This window comes from Trachinotus anak, unplaced genomic scaffold, assembly GCF_046630095.1.
Source record: "Trachinotus anak isolate AG129_WGS33_773 ecotype Australia unplaced genomic scaffold, CSIRO_AGI_Tana_v1 ptg000003l, whole genome shotgun sequence".
NCBI classification, from domain to species: domain Eukaryota; kingdom Metazoa; phylum Chordata; class Actinopteri; order Carangiformes; family Carangidae; genus Trachinotus; species Trachinotus anak.
In genome coordinates this window covers 13,618,100-13,641,273 of record NW_027273854.1, presented here as the reverse complement: position 1 = coordinate 13,641,273, position 23,174 = coordinate 13,618,100, and the positions used below count along the sequence as shown (strand labels likewise).

The 23,174-nt window shown below is 38.0% G+C and overlaps 3 protein-coding genes across 4 annotated transcripts; 2 read left to right on the top strand and 1 right to left on the bottom strand.

Moving 5' to 3' along the window:
* Window positions 1–2,404: 2,404 nt before the first annotated feature.
* LOC139618193 (cell death-inducing p53-target protein 1 homolog) lies at window positions 2,405–7,286 on the bottom strand. 2 transcript variants are annotated; one of them, XM_071473919.1, is made up of 6 exons: window positions 7,097–7,286; window positions 6,749–6,785; window positions 4,917–5,076; window positions 4,481–4,522; window positions 3,091–3,235; window positions 2,405–2,867 (listed from the first exon to the last, which is right to left on the bottom strand). In XM_071473919.1, exons 3-6 carry the CDS (start codon window positions 5,059–5,061, stop codon window positions 2,762–2,764), a joined length of 438 nt encoding a protein of 145 aa, XP_071330020.1. In that variant the 5' UTR covers window positions 5,062–5,076; window positions 6,749–6,785; window positions 7,097–7,286; the 3' UTR covers window positions 2,405–2,761. The 2 variants fall into 2 exon arrangements, with proteins under 2 accessions (XP_071330020.1, XP_071330019.1); XM_071473918.1 differs by lacking the exon at window positions 7,097–7,286 and having other exon boundaries at window positions 6,749–6,965.
* A 4,858-nt stretch (window positions 7,287–12,144) lies between these two features.
* Window positions 12,145–14,190, top strand: LOC139618192 (myeloid-associated differentiation marker homolog). Its single transcript, XM_071473917.1, has 2 exons — window positions 12,145–12,671; window positions 13,309–14,190. Exons 1-2 carry the CDS (start codon window positions 12,405–12,407, stop codon window positions 13,897–13,899), a joined length of 858 nt encoding a protein of 285 aa, XP_071330018.1. The 5' UTR covers window positions 12,145–12,404; the 3' UTR covers window positions 13,900–14,190.
* Window positions 14,191–16,188: 1,998 nt separating this feature from the next.
* On the top strand, window positions 16,189–19,048 carry LOC139618190 (myeloid-associated differentiation marker-like). The gene has a single exon (XM_071473916.1). It carries the CDS (start codon window positions 16,373–16,375, stop codon window positions 17,225–17,227), a length of 855 nt encoding a protein of 284 aa, XP_071330017.1. The 5' UTR covers window positions 16,189–16,372; the 3' UTR covers window positions 17,228–19,048.
* The last annotated feature ends 4,126 nt before the right edge of the window (window positions 19,049–23,174 follow it).

The window sequence follows — 23,174 nt, the reverse complement described above, 5'->3', positions numbered from 1 at the left end:
GGGCATATTATTATGAGAAATACCTTACCCTGTACTGTTGATGTTTACTGGTAAAAGTAACTTCTTGTCAATTAATCTTTTTGGCTGGAATGCAACAGCAGTGCCAGCTCTATAACCTCAAATGTCCCCGACTGACTGATTGGCCGATTGAGTGATGATATTTCTACCACTAGTCAGCCAAGTGCCTCATCACTGAGTGTTTACGGTCTATAGTGTTGCCAACTTAGCACATTGTTGCTACATTTAGAGATTTTTATTTGAAACAAACTGGGTTTAAACCTGGTACATGACTGGACCATGTATGGGTGCTGACCAGCGGCTATGGGCTACACCTTTTGCCACTCTGGTTTCCTGTCTGCTCGGGAGCTGCAGGAAAGTGGACAAGTGTTTCCACTTCACTGAGCCTCACCTCCATTACATCAAACAAATTACTTTTATTACATATATCATTATTACTAAAGGAGGAAGAGGAATAACCAAACATCTGACACACTGGGTAGAGAGAGCAGGAGAAAGGAAGGGCGAGAGAAAAGTCATCAGTAACAAGGTTTCATACTAGCTACTATGACCAATTCGACATATCAATCAGAGGGAGTTAGACATAAAGACCTGCCTCTAATAAAAGTCTGTTATGTTCTGGAGTTGTAAGCAAATAAAGGCTGAACTATTGTAGATCCCAGATGGAGGCTGTGCTCTGTAGGAGAGACAAAATAGGAAAGATAGCCTGTCTGTGACAGTGTGCCCTGGTTGCTCACCGGGTAGTGTATGTGTCTTTTGGGATTAGTCCTTGCCACAGCGCATGGGTTTGAATCTAGTCTTCAGGCCTTCGTTGCATGACATCTTCTCTCACTCTAATTGTCCTATTTCTCTCTCTCTCTTTCTCTCTCTCTCACTACGACTGTAATAAAGACAAAAGCCTGAAAAAATAACTTTAAAAAAGAAAAAGTCTGTCTCATCTAACTTTATCTCTGAGTGATTATTTTATTAGTAAATATAGGCTTAGCTGAAATCACAGCACAGTCTTTGTCTTTACTTCATGTTAGGTGATTTTTTTATAACATCGCAGTTATAAAATCAGGATTTGACCATAAGTGGTCCAACCATACTAGGTTTTGTCTTGTTAGATAAGACAGACTTAGACGCTGTTAATTAAATTTGGTTTGACCCACACTGATTGTTCAGGCGAGAAACAGACTATAAAAGTAGCCGTTCTTTCTCAGTTGAGAGACGGATGTCTGTGCAGGTGAGAGTGCTATGGTTGTAATCCAGCTGACTACATTTCTTTTCTTTTTTTTCATTTTAAAGGGAAAACAGTTGTTGAGAGCTCAAAACTAGTAGCTAATGTAACTTTGTAATTTTTCATTTCAACTTATAGTAGCTACTCTTTCAACCAGTGTTAAGAAGTTAATGGCCAATTACTGTCACTTAAATTTTCCCTCAATATTACAACTGTGTGAACGCTTAAGTTGCTGGAAAATTTTCATTTAAAAAGGAAGTTAGATATTTAATGGCCAAACTTTTCAGCTAATGATTCATTGATGTCATCTTTAATTGAATTTGATTTGTTGAATTTGGGATGGCCGCTAGGTTTTTGGAGGCCACATATAGCAGCAAAAGTAACATGGAGTTTTTCATTTTACCTTCTCATTAGATCTTTAATGACCAAATTACCAGCTAATGCTAAAGAGATTATCTAAACATTGGATTTTTCGTGACCAAAGTTAACAGCTAATGTTATAAGAATATTATGTTTTACCTAATGGCCAATTTAGCAGCTAAGGTGAGATTTTATCAAAATGCATTTGTTTTAGAATGTCAATTTTTTTTTCTTTTTAACTTCCTTTTTAGTAGACAATGCCGTGAATCAAAGTATGACTGAGAGATACATAACTCACTGTTTCATTTCAAATCAATATTGAATTTGTGATGGTCATAATTAGCAGTTAATGTAATGTTCACTTTGTCCTTTTCCTTTGACACTAGATCTTTGAAGGACAAATGTAGCAGCTAACGTAATTGAAAAGTTTAAATTGATTAAATGACATTTCTGTCAGATTGGCAAATGTTAGCATGCTAACAGAGTAAATGAATATGATTAACTTGGTAACCGTTACGTCTGTTAGACATTAGCATGTTAATATTTTCACTCTGTGCATGTTACCATAATAATATGAGCATTTAGCTCAAAGCACTATTGTGATCTGCTAGCAGAGTGTAATCTCCCAGCCTTCTTACCCTCTTCTAGGATATAACAGATGCCTTTCTTCTTCTTTCAAAAGAAAAAAATACAGGACAGAAAAAACTCAGAGTGCAAAAAAAATTACAAACCCTGAAGCACAATGAGACGAGGCAAGAGGAAAATGTCAATAATTGTTTGTCAACATCAGGCACCTAAAAAAAGGAGTTTTTTGTTGATGTTTGTTTTTATTGGCATATTTGTTGGTTTATATTTCTTCCTTCTACTCTTTGCTAAATATAATTTCCCACAATATGATGCCTCATCACATATATCATATATCAAACATATATCACATATATCAAACACCAAAACAAATTCCTTGTATGGGAAAACCTACTCGGCAATAAAAATATTCTGATTCTGGTTCTGATCATTACAATTCATATCAAGTAGGAAAGAGTTGCAGTTGCAGTCAGTATACAATTGTAAGTAAGTGCATTTTATAGCGCAAGTAAATCTATTAATAAGCTACTGTGTATGTAAGCACTGAGTCCTTCTCCCCCATTCACAGACAGGATAGCTTCACATTCGCTTGTATATGTGAATGACTCTGTGGCAGGCCGGACAGCGATGCTCCACATCTCGACAGGAATCAATGCAGAATGGGATACAACAACAAAGAAAACACCTGTAGGAGTAAAGCAAAGGGAATTATAACATTCTTTTTCCTAACTTATTGCTGAAGTAATGATTTCACTAGTTTTTAAAACAGGCACACTTGTACTTTTCATAGTTTACATTCATTTTCTTTCAGATTTATAGATAAAGAGTTTGTCTTTATATGTTCCATGAGATAGAAACTACCAGAAACCACATGTGCAGAGAGTTTATACCCTAAAGGTTGTTTTTACCCAAAGAGAGCGAGGCCGGCACAAATAGCCCATGTCATCAGGCCTGCTGTGTGCTCTGTCCTGGTGACCACAGTCTGTCGGCAGTGGGGACACACAGTTTGTCCTGGGACATCCTGTAGTGCAGGTGTTACTACCATGTGAGTGACTGAGGATGAGAAGTGCACATAAAATAAATGATTTGTCTCCATATTTGCATACAAGATTAAAATGAGTGCACTGCCCCCTTTCTTTTTTTTATTGGTGAAACGGTGTGGCAAAAATAGTTTGTAGACAGATGCTTAAAACCCACAAGGAGAAAGAAAGAAATGAACAAGATGGTTAATGTTGGTTCATATAGACAGTTTAAAGAAAAAGAGAGAGAAAAGAAGAAGGTAATGAAAATACTCAGTTTATGATGCATATGTCATTGTATGTGTACTTATGAATGGAGGTGTGGCTGTTGCCCCCTTTCAAGAGCCATTTCTCACTGCAGCATATGATCACTGTTAACTGGAAGCTACTCTTCATACTTTTTTAATCCTTGTCAGTATTTACCTGTGGCCAGTGAAATTAAAAGCATCTTGGACTATACACACTGTAGAAAGTAACACTGGCATATTAGACTGGCAGTGATGTTCACCATTAAACTTCAGATGTCCATGATAAGGATAAATACTGACCTCAGGACATGTGGAGACACGTTATTAGGGTTGTAGCTAATTATTTTTTTTCATAATTTATTAACATGTGTAACTGTTGTAGCCATACCAGATATTTCTTCTCTAACTATTGACTAAAAAAGACTAAATGCACTGACAGCAGTGACTCAACAAGACCAGCAGAGGTGGCACAGAAACTGTGATATGTCAGTGGTCCTCTGTTTTGTAATGAGTGCTCTGTTGGTCCATTCGCCTTTCTATGCTGACACCACTGAGCCATCCAACTGAACCATCCACAGTGTTTTACACTCTGTGACTCAGACTGGAATAATGTTCATTTTTCACATGCGGGGATCATGTGAAGAAGTAATATACCTGTGATAGGAATCCGTACTCATCTGTTACAAAAAGCCACACACAAAATGTGACAGTACACAGGACAGACACTGAACAACAGCTTTTTGTTAAACACAAAGGCAACAACTGGGCTATTCTTCTGATTCACTTTGGCATGAAGCCAAGGACTTCACCCACTGACTTAGCCTCACTGGTCTATCTGCTCACAGATTTGTGTTCACAGATGTGTATTCAAAGATGTGTGTTCACCACTGTGTGCACTATGTAAATGAACCTTTAATACATGCATGTGTGTGCATGCACATGTTCTGAGAAATGGTTAAAACATACTGTATGCATGCATCGCTATTGTGTTTTACATGGGACAGTGATCTTGGATCAGGTCATCTCCTCACCTGTTGTGACAGGTGCAGCTAGGACTGGAGCAAAGGGAGCACCTGGCAGATGAAACATAGAGTTTACCATAACAGGAAGGGACGGTTCAGAACAGATATTTCCATAAACCACCTATATAAACATAACAGCTTTTGTATAAGATAAATACACAACATGTAGGTGATAATAGGTACAGGGGTGGTAACCTTCTTCTTTTTTCTTTTACGTGGACTAGGACATTGTATTTTGCCATTCTTTGCCTAATGGGTGGTTATGTGTACATAAGTTGCTTACAGGCTATACAAAGCATGACTTGAGAGCAAAGGTCCATATGTATATATTTTTTTCCACATAAAAACGTGTGAAATAATCATGTAAGGCCAATAACGTTTACATTGATGTCTAAAATGTAAAAAGTATCATCTTTTAACTTAAGCAGTGACCTCAGACACAGACCTCCGTGGTATCCAGCAGGTGGAGCTGCTGCAGGTATGAAGCCAGGCTGAGGGTACATTTCCGGCTGAGGTACTGGGCCCCCATAGTTCAAAGGTGGTCCAGGGTAGGGTGGTGCAGATTCCTGTGGTGGGTATCCTTTTTCCATCTTTAGAAATCCCGTCTGGATACGAGAAATATTAGTATTATTGATTTATAAGTTACTCAACTGGCTTTCAAGTTAATAAGTAGGAACTTAACAACAATGTATGGGTATTGAGGTTTTAGCCTAAAACTTTCCCCTTCACAGCATGTAGGCCTCTTCATCAATGGTTGGTAAGCTTTACAGTATGTAATCTACTGAACATTAATGATAAACACTGGTTTTGTTGCCTGCATATTATCTATTCTAATCTATTGCTGTCGCAAAAAATACATACTGTATGTGAACACTTTGTATTCACTTTCATTATATAGTAATAGCTATGTGGCAAAGGCACTGACAGTGTATGCTTTATACAAACTGAAGCCAAACAACCATGGGCCCACATTGCATATGTAACCATGTTGAAGCATCATTGCACAGGTTTGGTTACCTAAGAAGTGCACTCAGAAAAATAGTGACAATAAAACATTACAAACATTGATATATGTGTTATATATAGTTTCCACTGCAATGGAAACTAATGCAGAGTTTCAGGTGATGTACTAACCACACATCTCACATCCTCTCTTAAACCACATAATCACATGCAGACATTATCTATTCTTAATGTAACATTCAGACAGATGGACCTAACCCTAACTATGAAAGTGGCTCAGACTGAATTTTAAAACCTTTTACCATAGAAGCTACATTGACCAGCATGTGCAAAATGACAGGATAAGTGTAACCACGCAAGAACATCATGACAGAATTTTTTTTGAGACACAGTGCTGTAGGTAAACCGCTGGTGGAGAAGTATTTAGGTCATTTACAATGTTCCATTTAAAATTTGAAATGACGAACAAAAATATTAACTACAATGTACCACAAGTAAAAGTACAAGTATGTGCCTGTGAGTATTATACTGTTATATATACTTTTGGATTATTATTGCTGATCCATTAATGAGTAAACTGCATTTTACTGTTGTAGTTGGTCAAGATGAGGCTCATTTTAACTCCTACTTTTAGAAGTAGTTCCATCTATAACAGTGTCTCATATTTTATAAGATTAGTTTTTTTGCATGTAATGCAAATGTCAAAATATTACTACAGTAGCTCCTTGTCCAAGGTAGCCGTATATCAGAGGAGAAGGAAAAACAATTAAGTGTATTATCTGTTCACTGCGATAGGCTCCTATTTTAAAGCACTATGCTCTGACAATGTTGCTCAGTACCCTCCCAGATCCTCTTTCATCATACATTACTCCAACCATTAGTGGATTAGTGCTTCCTTTGTCTGTATTTTGATAATACATAAGAATTGGTCAGTGTGTAGATCATAGTTCACAGATTCAGTTAGTGCCTGCAAACCTCCCTGTGTCTCATCATAAATTAATCTTGATCTATTAGAGCAACATGAGCCACAGACACTGAGAAAGCACTTTCAGTCGCCATTTATTGAGTGTGCCTCACCCTGCTTTGTTTGGACAATGTGGATGGATAAGGCTTAAAACAGCATAAAAAATGCTTTTTACATTATAAAAAAAACCTTGATTCAGACAATTGCCTCTGTCCCACACCAGTGAAATACATCAGCTAGGTATGTGAATATCCATACCCTACACAAACACAAAACACATGTCTCTAACACACAGGCAACAGCAGATGATTATTATATAACTACATATGTGTAAAATAAGATTTACATACCTGTGACTTTCCATCAGCAGAAAGATCTCTCCATGAGCTGCTTGGCCCCGAGTGAGGGAGAAAGAAGGTCAGTAAAACCAAGAGAGTGACGACAGAAGGAAGATAGTGAGGATTATATAAAGTGCAACTAGAGCACAACTGCTACAGTGATTGTAAAACTAATAGAAGAACAACCATCTGTATTTCCTCTACGGTACAACCAAGCTATGCAACTTTATGATGCCCCCTCCCCCTCTCCCCTCCCATTTTCCATTTCACTGGGTGGGTCAGAAGAAAACTAACAGAGTAGTATCACGGTGTTTGCTTAAATGTTGTTCAAATAATGACCAGTATGGCAATAATACTTATGAACACGGAACTCAACAAATAGAGGAGAGAGATGTGGGTCAGCTTACAAAGTGTTCTTTGTTGACCAAACATAATGCCACGTTATGCCGATATATCACAGTTTCAATCACCAGTCATGGACAAATCACATTAGAGAACATATATATGCATGAACTACAAGAGTATCACCAAATACTGTGACCTAGGAAAGTAGTTCCCAGATAACAGAATCCTGTTTCTGCCACATCTGTTTATACTTTGTCTCGGAAGCCGACACCCACCTCTGAGGTTTCCTGTTTGTCTCACTTAACAATAGGCATGCTAATGTTACAGGGAAAAGCCTCCACAGTCAGTTGTTCTTGTCCTATAACTGATTGTACTGTATTGACTGTGGATATAATCGAGTTGTCCTGAAAATCCAGCTATGACAATGAAGAAGTTGGCAACATGACCAAGAAAGTAGCATGCACCATCAGTGATGTGTTGTTTATCAGTTGTCTGTGTCTCTGCGGGAGGGAGGGATTATTGCCTGTTAAAGCTGTTATGGTTACAAAAAATTGCTTTCTATGTAACAGACTATGCCCTCTGAAACATGTTTCATCTTTTTTTTTTTTTCCTCAGCAATGTGTTATTAACTGCCAGCAAACATACAAGCTCCTAAACCAAAGCAATGAGATGAATGAGGAAGTTGCAGTTGTTTGCCATTCACATTACAATTACAAAAAAGTGTAACCTGAATTTCACATCACTATTTGCTATTTGTTTTTCCATTATTACATAACTTGAATCACTGAATCACTTCACTATTTCAAAACGGCATGAATCACAAACAGAAACATGGCCTTTAGCAGTAGTAGAAGTAATAGGAAAAAAAGAAAAACTATGTTGCAGTATTGAAATGGAAATAAGTAGATTACAGATTTAGACAAAGTAGTGGTAGTAAGTAGTAAGAGTGGTTCTCCCCTAACCTAGCAGCATTTCTTTGGAGCTTCTGTTATGTCTCAGTTTGGTTTTCTTGAATCAAGTCTTTTGCTGCTGTCTGGTGTTTTTCAAGGAACCATATCACACAATTTCATAGCACTGACTATTTATAGTAACTTTATTAAGATTAATATATATGTTTGTCAGTGTTGTCAGTACAATCCAGACATTCTCTCCCACACACTAAGTGAGTGTGAATGATCCAAGTCTAAACACATGACTTTGACACATGAAGGCCTGGTGACAGTCAGGAAGGGGCTGAGGATAGTGAGAGGTCACAGGACTATCACAAGAAGATTACACATCACCTCTGGAATGCACTGTGGCATAGCCACACTGATAATCACAGGCAGACATGGGAAGGTGCAGCTCTGTCCTCAAAATCCTGAGAATGTTATTGTCTATTTTTCACATAAGGCCACTAGAGGTCAGAACCACTCCAACATTTGACAGTATTTACCCTACTGCACAGAGAGCAGAAACATGGGGCCAGGTAATGGGCACTTAAGCACTGAGAATGCTTAAACACACACAGACCATCTAGCACTGCACCTTCTAAGAATTTAGACGTGCAAACTGGTATTCTTCATGATACAGAATCATACTTTCTTCTGGATCATTAACTGGCACGTTATATTTATGTTTTCTTTTCTTTCTTTTTTTTTTTTGACTGAGGAGGTGACTGTTTAACTTGTGCTTCAGTGCACATAACTGCATCTTTCTGTTTCAGCTGTTGGTCTTTCTTTTGCTCAACTATAACATGGTGTTTTGATTAAGGGTCTTCGTACAGCAGTCCAGGAACATAACTGTTTTGTACTTCTGCAGTCATTGAACAACAGACAGGCAAAACAATGTCATTGACAAGACCCATGTCTTATGATTGGATGCAATTAAACAGGAAATAAACTACAGTAGCACAAGGAATCAGAAGAGACAGAGAGCAGAGAGCATCACCAGCTTGACTCATTGTGCTCCAGTAGTTCAATTTAGTCGATTTGCTTTGTTTCAGACCATGGAAGAAAAAAAATGTAACATTAAAACAACAAATAAAACAGTCATCCGGAGGCATTAAAAAATACAGACAGGTGACAAAGGAAAAACCCAAACAAATGAAACATAACAAATTCAGATTCTGAAAACTGCATGATGTAATTAAACAATTAACATCCAGGCATGCTCTGTGGCATGTATGAAAATGTTGATTTGGGCCTCAGTCACAAAGATGTTCGACTGGTGAGTGTTTCCATAGGAACAGTGACTAAAGTGACATCTGTGTTTAGATCTATGGGACAGACATCTGTAAATAGGGTCGGAAGTAGTGGTCAACAGCACATTTAATGACTGTGATGTTGCATTAATGTCATATGTAACTCCTCCTCGGGTGGCTGACAGTGCCAGTGCAGGATGTGCACTGTGTCAGACTGTGTCAGCAAGAACTGTTTGTCGACAGTTACACAGAGAGGGATGTTGTATTTGCAGTGCATAATGCCCCCATTACAAACATAGATACTCATTTGAGAGTGAAAACCACTGGTCTATAAAGATGTGGAAAAAAAATTATGTGGTCAGATAAGTCATCCTTTCACCATATTCTCAACAAGTGGGCGAGTGCATGTGTCACGTAAACCATGAGAACGACACAGGCCTGAATGCTTGAACTCTGTAATGTGATGAAACATTCCTATCCTGATGGGAGTGGTCTTTTCAAGGCTGACAGCGCCTCCATCTATAGGGCGTGCTACTGACGGTTAATGGTTTTGATAAGCTTGAAAATGATGTAAATTATATCCTACGGCCTTCACAGTTAGAATATCACATAAGAATAAAACAGAAAACAGAATAAACCAGAAAATCTTTTCACTAAAGAAAGTAACAATTGGTAGACAGCAGGAATGTGTAGCAATATGATCCAGCTGCTGCTCTCATAATTAGCATTCACGCATGATACAGTTTTATTTGAATGAGACATGTAGCGTGTCCTCCACAAGCCACTTCCCTTAAGAACACACCCAGGTGGCCACTCTGCCTGTCTACACCTTGTTATTTGTGTTCTTTGTGTCTTCAGTCTTTCGTTCCAGTTTCATTTCACAATGTACTTTCTATATGAGTGTTGGTTAAATAAACAGTGTGCTGAGAGGAAAAGATAAGCTGGGAGTGATCATAAAGGAGAGACAAAGGAGGTATAGAGGCAGGGAGGTGGGCTGAACAGTCATAGTCCAGTCTGAGGTTCAAATAGAGGTGACAAATATTAAAAATAATGGGAGTGTTTTTGTAAATATGAAAGTATATTCTTTTTAATATACTCATCACTTCATTTTGGCCCCAATTGCAGAAAAAATAAACAAGGAAACAAGGAAACAATCTGCTAACACTAAAAACCTAGGTTTCAAGGTCAGCCTCCACACAGGATGCTGAGGTTTTATTCTGTGAATCACGTGGTGAGCAAGAGAGCAGAGGAAATAATGCAGTGAACAAGTCCTGCCCTTTTAACTGTCCAACCTGTCCTCTGAAGTAACGACAGGACTCTGTCCTTGATCAGCCCCAATTCTAAAGAAACAGTCTACTACATAATTTTTTCTATTGCTGAATTACATAATGGCACAATGGCTTATTGATGGTTATTTGTGCTTATCCTGCGCAGGCCAAATGTATGTCCTGGCAGGTCCCAGTTATTTTAGCCATGCTAGGGGCATAGCTCCAGGTGATAGTGTCCACCACTTTCCAGACTGAAATTTATGAACATTTGTACAGACATTGATTGATACCTCCAGCACCCCCATGAGGCTCCCCTTGTAGCTCTTGGTGACATGTCTAGACATCCTAATGGCTGGACCGCCATGAAATTTGGTGCACTCGTCCATGTCCCCCTCAAGATGGTCAAATCCCAACAAGTGGGGAACCATTTGTGTTTCAAGGGCCATGCCTGTTATCTAAGTATTTTATTGACACCTTGTCTACACTGAATAATTACACAGTGATGTGTGGAATCTAAAACAAAGCATTACCATTTATTTTCTAAAGTGAAGAAAGAATTAAACAGCCATACTTCCAATGATGTAACACCCTACACAAGAGATGTATTCTCCCTCTGATAAGAACAGATGGTTGGGGTTGGGTGAGCAGGTGGAAGAGAGCTAGTATAGCAGTGAGTATAGTTTCTCATATATCAAAGGGTTGAATTGAGCCTGGAAGATACAAAAAAAGTTGCTGTGTGTTAATACTTGACAATGTTAAGCATATATGTTAAGTTCATCTATATCTTTTATACAGTATCTGTCATACAGCACAGGGACGACAGCCCAGACACAGACATACATGCATACAAGCACACAAAAAAAGTCATGCTCTGTTTCTTCCAGGTTTTCTAATGTGTTGTTATATTTGTTGGAAATTAAAGAGGTCATGTGGGACTTGTTTAATCTTGATGTGTCCATTTTAAACTTTGACACAAGCTGATTATTCTGTCTGAGATAAGAGCCTGACCCTTATTGGATTTATTTCACATTAAGAGGTTCAATAGGTCATTCAAAGTTAAGCAAGAAATGTTGTGCTGTGTGTGTAAAATTAGCAGTTGGCAGCCTGTAGCACTTGGCAGCAGGCTGCTTTCAATTTGGAGCAGGAACTAATAGCCCAGTCAATGAGTCCATATCTTAAAGCCAAAATCTATATCTTATATCTTGGATTTTGTTTCCTTTCCAGTGTCTCACACCTGCATTTTTTTATCCAGTGAAAGACCAAAATTGTCTCCAAATGCTTCCTTCTTTCTCTGCATTCCCTCCCATATTCAGTACGTTACCTTCCTCTTTTTACTGCAGTAAAGGCCTAATTCCTCTTACACTTCTTCTTACAGGTTTAAATGAGTGGGCGAGCTGCTAAATAATCAAACATACCAGATAACCACTAGGATGAAGTGAGTCCTGTGTCATAAGGCGTGGTTCCTGTTTTAACATCGGAATTCATTTATTAACCTTTTAAAACCATACCTCTCACAACTGATAAGCTAATGGTGGTGATTAACAGACCCCCCCCCCCCCCCCCCCCCCCCTTCACAGCTACTCCTTATAACTCTGTCACATGCTTTAACATTTGGTTGTTGGCCATTTCAGGAGGAAGGTCTGACAAGGCAGCGACAAGGGAGCAGCAAGAGGTTCCACGTTCACCTACCTTTCTGTTTCCATCACATGTGGGCAGCACTAAGAGGATGAGAGCCTAGGAAGGAAGATTATTCTAAAAAATTAAATAAAAAATATTGAATCAGCAAGAAAGACGACACGCTGGTGAAGAGAGGAGAGATCAGTTATATATTTATCCAGAACCACAGTAAACTCAACACAGGGTTACAAGTACGATGGTTACGCTGGACTTCAGGACACTGACGGTGCCTGTGGGCATTGTGCGGATTCTGGAGGTGATCTTCACCTGTATCTCCTTCAGCTTGGTGGCGTCGGTGGGTCACACCACCGAATCCTTCTGGACGTGGTGCATGTTTACCTGGTGCTTCTGCTTCTGCGTCACCCTCCTCATACTCTTCATGGAATTCACCAGTCTCAGCACAAAGGTGCCCATCTCCTGGGATGACTTCACCACTGCTTTTGCCATGTTGGCTACTCTAATGGTGTGTACCCTTTTTCATTGTTGTTGTTTGTGTTTGTCTGCTGATATTGTCAGGATACACTTGTCATAGCTTGTTGGTGAGGTTAATTAGTGACTAGTCACTGTCCACTGAACATTAATGTCACTGGCAATATTAATGTCTAGATTTTGCAGAAGACAATAAATTTATGAGGAACCAAAATAAATGAGCTAATACAGCTCATGAGCTCTGATAAATAGAACCCAAGGTCGCCACTCAGTCAAAACTGGAAACATGTCTATATGCTTGAAATTGTAAGAAGTTTCATTGGATCCACACTGTTGTGCACACCAATAGAACTGGATCAAAAATTGAGTAAAAAAATCTGTTCTCCACCATAAAAATTTCAGCATCTTAAATTAATAAGCTTAAGCAGAACAGCCCCATAAACGTTTTGACTTTGACATTAGGACACACACACCATATATATATAGAGAGAGATATATAGATAGATAGATGTATGTATGTATATATGTATGTATATAGGTGCTAAAATATTAATATGGTTAAAATATATCCATAACATGGTTCATTTGTGAGTGCTGCACAACAATAGAGTAGTATACTGTTAGTAGTTCACAAAGGGATTCATTTCAGACTTGATATTTCTTTCATACAGGTACTGGCATCATCCATCATCTATCCCATCTTCTACACTTGCCCTACCTGCAGTAGACAGATTGGTGCCACTGTTACTTCCTGTCTGGCCTTCATCTTGTACGCCACTGAGGTTGGGCTGATCCGGGCCAAACCCGGTGAGATCAGTGGATTTCTGTCCACGGTCCCAGGCCTCCTCAAGGTACTGGAGGCCTTCGTGGCCTGCATCATCTTCATCTGCTTGGGCCACATCAACTTCTCAAGGTTACCAGGACTCCAATGGTGTGTCGCTGTCTACTCTATCTGCTTCATTTTTGCAGTTCTTATCATTATTTTTACCATCTGCCGACTTCTGTCTCTCTTCCCAGCACCATTTGACAAAGTTCTGATTGTGTGCAATGTGTTGGCAGTGTTGATGTACATCACAGCCGTGGTTATCTGGCCACTGTACAGCTTCAAGAACAACCCCAGACCCAGCTACTGCTCAAATTTGGTTTTTTGTTCATGGAATAATTTAGTGGTCATCTCTTTCATGACCTGTGTCAATCTTGTTGCTTACATTGTAGATACAGTTTACTCTTTTAGACTGGTCTTCTTTGTCAGCAGAACATAGGTCGCATATACTCCTCATGTATATTCTCTATTTCAGTTGTTGGCAGTCTTTAGTCTCAAATATTGAATGTGAGTATTTTTATAACAACTTTTATTGAAATATTTAACTTCTTTCTGCCATGATAATAACACTAAACAACAATGTCTGTGTCCAGTTTTTACCGTCTTCCTTTATGACTTTTATCTGATGCTTAATGCTCTTATTTTCATACAGCATTGATATGACATAGTCTCCGTTGCAAACTCATGTCGATTTCATTTTTTTTAATATGAATAAAATGTAACAAAAGTGTGAGGTTATTGTGTTTGAGTATCTCAGTAATAAAGTACAATGAATGATTATGTTTAATGGCAAAAATACAGGTACAGTGGGACCCACCCTGTCCCTACCAAAGGTTGTTGTAAAGGTGTGTCATAGTGTGAATATCCTGACACACACAGCTGCTATAGTTTCCAGTCTCCACTCCCACTTTTCTATAATGGGTAACAAGAGAGAGAAAGAAGAAAAGACAGAGATGGAGGGAAACACACCTGCTATCTATATTTTCTGTCAATAGATACTGCAAACACTCTAAACCCGTGTGCATGATGTAGAGATGAAATGGTTGTTGTATTAATCAAGAGGTCAATAGAGTAAATGTAATAATAAAAATTATTAGAAACTATTTTGATAACTGATTAATTGGTTCAATGTTTTTTCAAGCAAAACTATCTTAAAGATTAGAGGATTTGATTTTCTTTCTTTGTCATCACTGTTATCACTGCACACAGAATATCCTTCCATTTTGGACTTTTGGTGAAACAAAAGTCTGGGGAATTGTGCTGGGCACTATGTTTTAACACCTCATACACTATACAATTTACTGAATGAAAGAAAAAAAAATGTGCAACTATAATGATAATAATTTTTACTTTGTTGCAGTCATAACATGAAGTACCGTTAGCTCTGATATTATTCAAAGAGGTACTGTCAGAAAATATATTCAGCCTTTTACATTAAATAATGAAAGGAAAGTAAAGGTGCTTCACTTATTTGAATGTTCAGTCTTTTTCTAACAATGTAACAAAAGAGCTATTGGTCGGGATTTAAATTTGCTTTCCTTATCCTAATAGCAGTCATAAACATGTACATACTACTAGTTATATAACCTTTGACCAGTCCAGGAATTACTGTGCAAGGTCAAAATCGGAAGAACCAAGAACTAAGCCACGGATATTAAAACAGTTCTGTAAACACAAATAAAGAGAGAGAAAAAGAAAGGAAAGAAAAAACAGAGAGAGATGACGACAAAGAGACTAGAAAGTGAGGAACAAATTAGCAAATTGTGCAATATTTTTTTTTCTTTTTTTTTAAACCCATTGTTGCATAAAGGGTGGTTTCATAATATATACATTTTGCTTTTGGTTGTGTGCATTAATGTAATGACCAGGAGTGGACAGTAACAAAGTACATTTACTTGAGCACTGTACCTAAGTATGTTTTTTGAATATCTGCCTAAGTCCATGTTTTAAGTTTTAGAAATAAAGAAAGATTCCTTTCCTGTCAATGTTTGCTGTGTTTACTACAACCAAACTTCATCACTGCCTTAAAAAAAAAGAAAATTGAAAATGACAATGGCTATCCTTTTGTTGAATCAGTTGTGTTTTTATGGCCATTTCTATTGTCTTTGAAACATATTCCAAAAGCTTTTTATCCTACGGGTTCTACAGGAAGTCAATGCATTCAGTAGATATTTTCAGAACCATTAGGTTCTGTAAATGTGGAACAATACAACAATGCATTGACTTAACAAATCTACCTTTGAATACTTAATAGTTTAAAAGCAAGTATTCCAGTACCTTAACTCAAGTAAAAATTTGACAGAACAACTTTCATTTGTATTGGAGTAATATTTGACCAGGGGTATCTATACTTTGACCTAAGTAATGGAGCTGTGTACTTTGTCCACCTCTGATAATGACATACTGTATGCTCACAATGCTAAAGTAAATACACTGACACATCTTGCTGTAGCTTTTTGTCTGTCCAACTTTTCTTAGTACATGAAGTGACCTTTACTCCAAGTGAACTCAAGGACAGGATAAGAGCGATTTTCCTTAGGATGTGACCTACCCCCGATCGTTGTTGGACATTAGCTTCTGAACTAGGCTTCCACTGAGGACCGGAGTCCAGTGTGTGTGTCGTGAGATGAACATAATAACACCCAACCACTATCCAATCAGTAGAGAGAAACAGGGGTCATAAACTGCAAAGATAAGCACAGGATGCTCTGTTTGAATACACCTCACCACACTTGAGTTTCAGTTTCAAAGAACACACCTGCTTGAGCTCTTGCCTGCATGGATTTCTTTAAAGGGATCTGGTTTAGAAACCAGGCCTTGCCACACTGAGGGATGCACTGCGCAGAATAAACTGAACTGAAACGAAACAAGACAATTTTTCTTTAGGTCAAAGAGACTGATCCTATCCAGCCATGACCCATGTGGATTTGAGGTCACTCACCCAGCCTGTGGGCATCATGCGAATATTGGCAGCAATGCTCACTTGTATGTCCTTTAGCCTTGTGGCAACAGTGGGATACAGCTCGTCCCCCTACTGGGCATGGTGCATGTTCACCTGGGTCTTCTGCTTCTTCTTCACCCTTCTAATTCTCATCCTGGACTTCACAACTGTCAGCGCCAAGTTACCTTTCGCCTGGGATGACTTCAGCGCTGCTTTTGCCATCCTGGCGAGCCTCATGTGCTTGGCCACCTCCATCATCTACCCTACCTTTTTCACCTGCAAGACCTGCTACCGCCAGATTGGTGCATCTGTGGTGTCCTGGGTCTGTTTCGGGGTATACGCAGGTGAGGTGGCCCTGACACGCCTTCGTCCGAGTGGACAGAACAGTGGGTTTCTCTCCACGTTGCCCGGCATAATGAAGATGCTGGAGACCTTCCTGGCCTGTCTCATCTTCATGTCCCTGGACAGACATCACTACATAAAATTTCCAGGACTGCAGTGGTGTGTGGCTGTGTACTCCCTGTGTTTCATCTTTTGTATCATCATAATCCTGCTCTCTGTTGGACAGCTGTCCTCTTCTTTTCCATTCTCCTTTGACAAGCTGGTGATTGTCTATAATATTTTGGCAGCAGTGATGTATATAACAGCTATGGTGATCTGGCCGCTGTATAGTTTCTCCAGGAATAAGAGACCTAATGACTGCAACCGCTTTTGTCCCTGGGATAAACTAGTGATGGTCACCTTAATGACGATATTCAACAGCATTGTTTACACCCTGGACACTGCCTACTCCATACGCCTTGTGTTCTTTGTCAGTAACCAGTGAAGCTGCAGCTTATCAAAATTAGCATGAACTGAAAACAAAATGTGTTTGAATCAAAGTGAACAGGCTGGTTTTGGATAAGGTTTCTGTTTTATATTTTGCCTATAGGCCATTCTGAACTTTAAGCCTTTTCTTGAAAGATTTATTTTGTTGTTGTTTTAGTCATGATGCTGACTTTAATATATATTCTGTGTTATGTTGTTCATCAAAAATGAGTACTTACAATATTGAAATGTTGGGTGGCCATACATGTACAACGACGTAGAGTTAGTTAATGATTAAAACTGTGATATCACTGTCATAACAATAAAAAATAGCCTAGTAGAACTTTGGATCCTGATACAATGAGTGATCAAACAGTGCAGGTAATAATACAGAGCTTTTACTTTAGTTTATTACAGTGTGGCAGTCAAATTATGCCACAAATGAATCTAGGTGTGTTTCCACATTCATGCTTCCTTTTTCATCTTTTCACTTGTAGGGTGCTCCAGCTTACTAATTAAAACAATACTTCAGTATTTTGGGACATGCACCTTTTTTGCTTTCTTAAGGAGAAATATGAGAAGACTGGTGCTTCTGTCATGTTTGGAAATATATAACTCGAGCCAGCAGCTGGTTAGCTCAGCATAGCACAAAGACTGGAAACAGAGGGAGGGAGCTCGTTTGGCTCAGTCCAGACGAAACCAAACCTGCCTACAGGCACCCCAAGAGCACGGTAGTTAAGGCATTAGATATTGTTCTATCAATCCATACAAAAACCGAAGTACAAGAAAAGCACTTTGTGGTTTAAATGGGGTTGTGTGCAGAAAAATTTCTTGGTTGAGCACAGTGCGCTTTAGAGATGCTGGCAGCTGGATTTTGTTATCTTTGGACAGAGCCAGGCTAGCTGTTTCCCTCTGTTTTAAGTCTTTATGCTAAGCTAAGCTACCCAGTTGTTGGCTGTAGCTTCATGTTTATCACACAAATATGTATCAATCTTCTCATTTTTCAATAAGAAAGAAAATGAAATTATTTCCCAAAATATTCCTTTACACTCTTTGTGTGTAAGAGACATTACATAATGTGTTAAATTTTAACACGTGCTGCATCAGCTCAGGCACAAGACATGTAAGTCAGATTTTATACAAATAATGTATCTGTTCTTTTAACACATTTATCGTGTCAAATAGGTCAACACAAAGATATGTTAAAACACATTTTAATAAATTAACTTTGTGAATAAAAACATGTTAAAATTTGCATTTGAGGAAACAAGAGAGGAACATCTACCTTGGTTACTGTAAACTTGTTACAAATCACTTTTTACATTTTCACACAAAAAATGAATGTAAACAAATCATATTGGCAGACTGTCAGATAATTGCGAATTAGCCAATTTATACAAAATATTTAGTAGCCTATCTTCTAAATCAAAATGCATTAAATTTAAAACAATTATTATTTGGAATCACTTAATTCATATGTCTTGGCATTTTTTGTTTTAGGGACTCACTTCACAATCCAAAAATAGCTGTATCTTTTTTTTTTTTGTTATCTTTTCTTAAATAATCATGTCAAGACAACACAGTAGCAATGAAAAACATTAACTAGCTAATTGGCAACAATTGTTATCTGAGTGCCTTAAACATTTAACAACTGTAATTGCATCCAGAGACCAAAATATATTTACAGTGTAGCCATACAATTTTGTACCATTGGTTTGAATACATCCTAGTGGTGTCAGAGCTTGTCATAATGTCTAAAAGCCAACAATCCGAAGCCTTTGTAATCAGTTCATATTCTTTGTTCTTGTTCTGCATAGCCATATAAATGATGATCAAAGTACTTGACTAACTCATTTACTGCCTGCAGCAAAATATGAATGACTTGACCAAACAAAGATTCTTCTTGGGGCATAAAAGTCCTCTTCTGCCCTTTGTGATGAATTCTTGGCCTCACGCAAGGCGCCAACAACAGATAAATGTAGTGAATGCAGAACAGTGACAGGCAAAGAGAGGAGCCAATAAAAGGTGAGATATGATTGGAAGAGAATGAACAAGAGGGAGAAGAACCCATGAAAGGCAGACAGGAAGGTTGATGAGAGAGAGAGAGAGAGAGAGAGAGAGAGACAGCGAGAGATTTCCAGACTTTGGAAGGATGTGTGGGAAAAGTGAAAAAGCAAATCCTTTAATCAACAAGCAGCTGCTGTATATGGAGTTGGACTTGTTGCACAAGGTGTTATCTTTCTTTTTTCTTATTTAGCCTCTTTTCTTTCTCAGTTATGTGGTGGGCAGGTGGGTGGGTGGGGGGTATTGGAAACTTAAAAGGATGTCACCAAAGTCTCACTTGTAATCCTAGAGCCATTGTCCTACCTGGTACACCAATCTGTGTGAGTGAACTAGGGTCAAATGGAGTCACTGAAGCGTGGAAATTTTGCTTTTCTTCTCATGTCAGTCTGTCAGAAAGACAGACCAGGTTTAAGTAAGTCTATATGTGGGGTCAAAAATGTGTTAAACACTTGGTGTACATGACATTGTCTCATCAACTTCAGGTGAAAAATTCTACATAAAACTAAATTATATAGTCCATAGAAATATCAAACTGGGTTGCAGCTACAGTACATATTTTTTTCACCTTTCCATTCAGTATATTAACCTATATAAGACATACTTTACATATTATTTTATATATATGAGCCATTATATTTTTGATTTTAATTTACTGTCACTATTATATTCCTTACTTAAAATCACTGTAACCATTGGCAGGTTCCCCAAACGTTTTGCTAATATACAGTATAAAAAGGATCTCCTACACCAACATTGGGAAGTGCTGTGTTTGGATAGTTAATCTTAGCAATGTCATTTCTCCAGCCACTGCTCACTGTGTTATCTGAACAGTGACTAATGGAAAACTAGTGGGGGCGCTGGCTGACAAGGACAATAATTAACTAGCATCAGTGGAGAAAAGCAGCTCAGGCTCGATCATTAGGTGTAGTTTAAACTAAATAAATAATGTACCACAGTCATGCCAGAACTTTTCTTGGTGACACTTCACTTTAACCCCCCTATTTTGAATTTGTAACAGTAAACAACCATTGGCAAAATTCTCATTGTTTCACATGTCACAGATCTGAAATACCATCATAAGTTCAATAATGCAGTGTGCTTACTGAGTTAAAACCAAGGACAGATAGGATTTAGGGTATTTCAAGCTATTTCAGGTCCATTACTGACTGAATGAAAAGTTACAAATTTTCCTCAGTTAATTTATACCAATTTATACCAAGTCATCATAAAACATTTAAATGGCTGATTTATCCAAAGAAGAAACCTCAGTGAATATTTCTGTGCTATGTTATCAGTGACAAACATAACCTTTTCTTTGAATATACACTTTTAACTTAACTTGGTCTTTATTACCAAAAATTGTCTGACTCATTTTAAAAGTCTCCTCAGGTCTTTGTGACCTGAAGCAGTGGCCACTTCATCCTCATCCTCCAAAAATAATACAGATGCCCTTTGGAGCAACCAGTGACAAGATGCATCATCCCTCAGGTTCCAGCAAAATTGCTCATGTGGTGTTGTAATTATAGTCTTTTAAGGTCACAAAACGTGATCTTCAATTATAGCTCCCCATCAGGCTCTGTTTTTTAAACACCAGAGCACAGTGACAAAATGTGTCATAAATGCAAATCCAATCCAATTTTTCTCAAAGCTGGTTGTCAGAGATATTGTATTGCAAATGTTAGTTTTCCAAATGACCTGACTATCTAAGCTGAAATCAGACCGTGAACTGGATCTTTGCTCGTTCTTAACATATCTTTCTAATCATGCTGTAGGTGTGGTTATATCCATGCAATTACATATGTGTATGTGCGTGTGAGTGATCCCTCTGTGCAAACTGACACAGAAAGACCACAGTTTAATCACATGCATGCCCGTGATGTCTGAGCAGTCTTTCAACATCCTCATCCAATCGCATGCTGTGATCCACTGAGGTGAGCCCAACAGATAACCAGAGTTGTAAGGGTAACAGTGTATGAGTCACTCGGATTCACACCTACTCTGTTTCCTTTTTTCCGGTCATTATCTTCTATTAAACTTCTACTCTGATTAGTGGCCTTTGATTCAACTGTGTGGCAATCAGAGAGTCTCAACCCCTTCTGGGCTGGAGGAGGACGTCATGAGAATGAATCACCACAAATTAGATGGGACTATTTCAGTGTCAGAGGAAAAATATCCATTTACGTTATATGTTTGAATAAGGTGCATGTTTGCACTGTGCATGTCAAGTTTATTCATAATATGGTTTATTTTCCAAGTAGCAAGTTGAGGCCCTCTTTTTTTAAACTGCTGCCTTAAGGCTTATTCACATTACAGAAAATAAATAAATGAATAAATATGGTCAGTGCACTATTTAACACTGCAGATCTCAGGTAATGTGAACCAATTTTTTTTGTTTTGTGTTTTTGTTTTGTTTGTTTGTTTGTTTGTCTGTTTGTTTGACTATTCTCTCGGCGCTTCATCTACTATCTCTCCTCCTGATGAAAATGGATTTATTGTATCAGTATGTAAACAGAATCATTTTATTTTATTTGTATTTTTACTATATGTAGGTGTTTTACTCTTTATAGTGAACATTTATTTTCTTTCATTCTTCAAAAAAGTTTTTCTAAAACAACAATTGTTACAACTGTTTAAGAAAAAAGCAGTCACATACTAGAAAAGTCTTTGTCATGTTAAATCCAAGGTGTATTTTTTCAGGTTTGAGTTGAGGATTTTCTGCTCTGACAGCACAGAGCACACCCCACAGAATTTTTGAGCCAGCTTCAAAGAACTGAAAAAACCCAGGCCTGTGTGAAACCATCAACAATCAAATCAAGCTAACTCAGTTATCCATATATATTGCCCAGCTGCAGATGTAGCGATGCTAATGATGTGTGTGTTTTTGTGTGGGTTTTGGTTGACTGATGAAGTCACAAATATAGACAAACACAGTATCCCTAAGCTAATACCACACAAAAAAACACAATCTTTTGTGTCTTTATTGAGCCCACCCACAAAATATTCACAGTGGTGGTGGAAAAAGTAAGTGAACCCTTGGATTTAATAACTGGAAAAATCTCCTTTGACAATAACCTCAAACAAGCATTTCTAGCAGCTGCTGATCAGACCTTCATGTGAGGGAGACTTTTGGACCATTCTTCCCAGAGAACAGCTTCAGGTCAGATATATTCTTAGGATGTCTGGTGTGAGGGGTCATTATGGTCATCGTCAGCAGGTGGACAGCCATCCTGACATTATGTCATGTCAGAACTTTTTCTTTTCTCTTTCCAACCTGAATGTTTGAATGATGTTTTCAATATGCACAAGCACAACACTATGATTTGTGTGTTATTAGTAATAATAGATTGTGTGCCTTTTTAATTGTAGCTTGGATTAAGATCTGACAATATTTTAGAACAAATTAATACATAAACAGAGGTGATTCCAAAGGGTTCACTTACATTTTTTGCTGCTGTATGTCAACATGTTACTGTACTTTTTACAAAGATTTATTATATGGCCTTTGTTTTTGTTTTTTTCAGTTTTTTTTTTTTATGATAGCTGTAAAGATAATCTCACCAGTTGGATGTGATATGTGACATAACACAGTGGACCAAGTGGTAGTTAACTCCTTCAAAGAAATGATATACTATCTTACAACCTCCATTCACTTTAACTATGTTTTATAAAGTATTAATACAAGGGGATGCACTTTTCTTTTCATCAAAACAGACACCCAATTAAAATCTTTAAACTTGTCTTACTTAAAAATACATTTACAGTGATGCTACTTGACTAGAAGAAGACTGTAGTGACTTTACTGATTGATAATGGGTCAGTCAGAACAAGTTTAATGTAGATCTACAAAATATTAGTCAGTTTTGATTATATGTATGTAGCCCATGTATCATAGTCACACTGTA

Coding starts and splice junctions, on each gene's coding strand:
- LOC139618193 (XM_071473919.1), bottom strand. CDS start 5,061: ATGGAAAAAGGATACCCACCACAGGAATCTGCACCACCCTACCCTGGA. Junction 4,523..4,916: donor ACCTGCTGGATACCACGGAG/GTCTGTGTCTGA, acceptor TTCATCTGCCAG/GTGCTCCCTTTGCTCCAGTC. Junction 2,868..3,090: donor GCCGGCCTCGCTCTCTTTGG/GTAAAAACAACC, acceptor TTACTCCTACAG/GTGTTTTCTTTGTTGTTGTA.
- LOC139618192 (XM_071473917.1), top strand. CDS start 12,405: ATGGTTACGCTGGACTTCAGGACACTGACGGTGCCTGTGGGCATTGTG. Junction 12,672..13,308: donor CCATGTTGGCTACTCTAATG/GTGTGTACCCTT, acceptor TCTTTCATACAG/GTACTGGCATCATCCATCAT.
- LOC139618190 (XM_071473916.1), top strand. CDS start 16,373: ATGACCCATGTGGATTTGAGGTCACTCACCCAGCCTGTGGGCATCATG.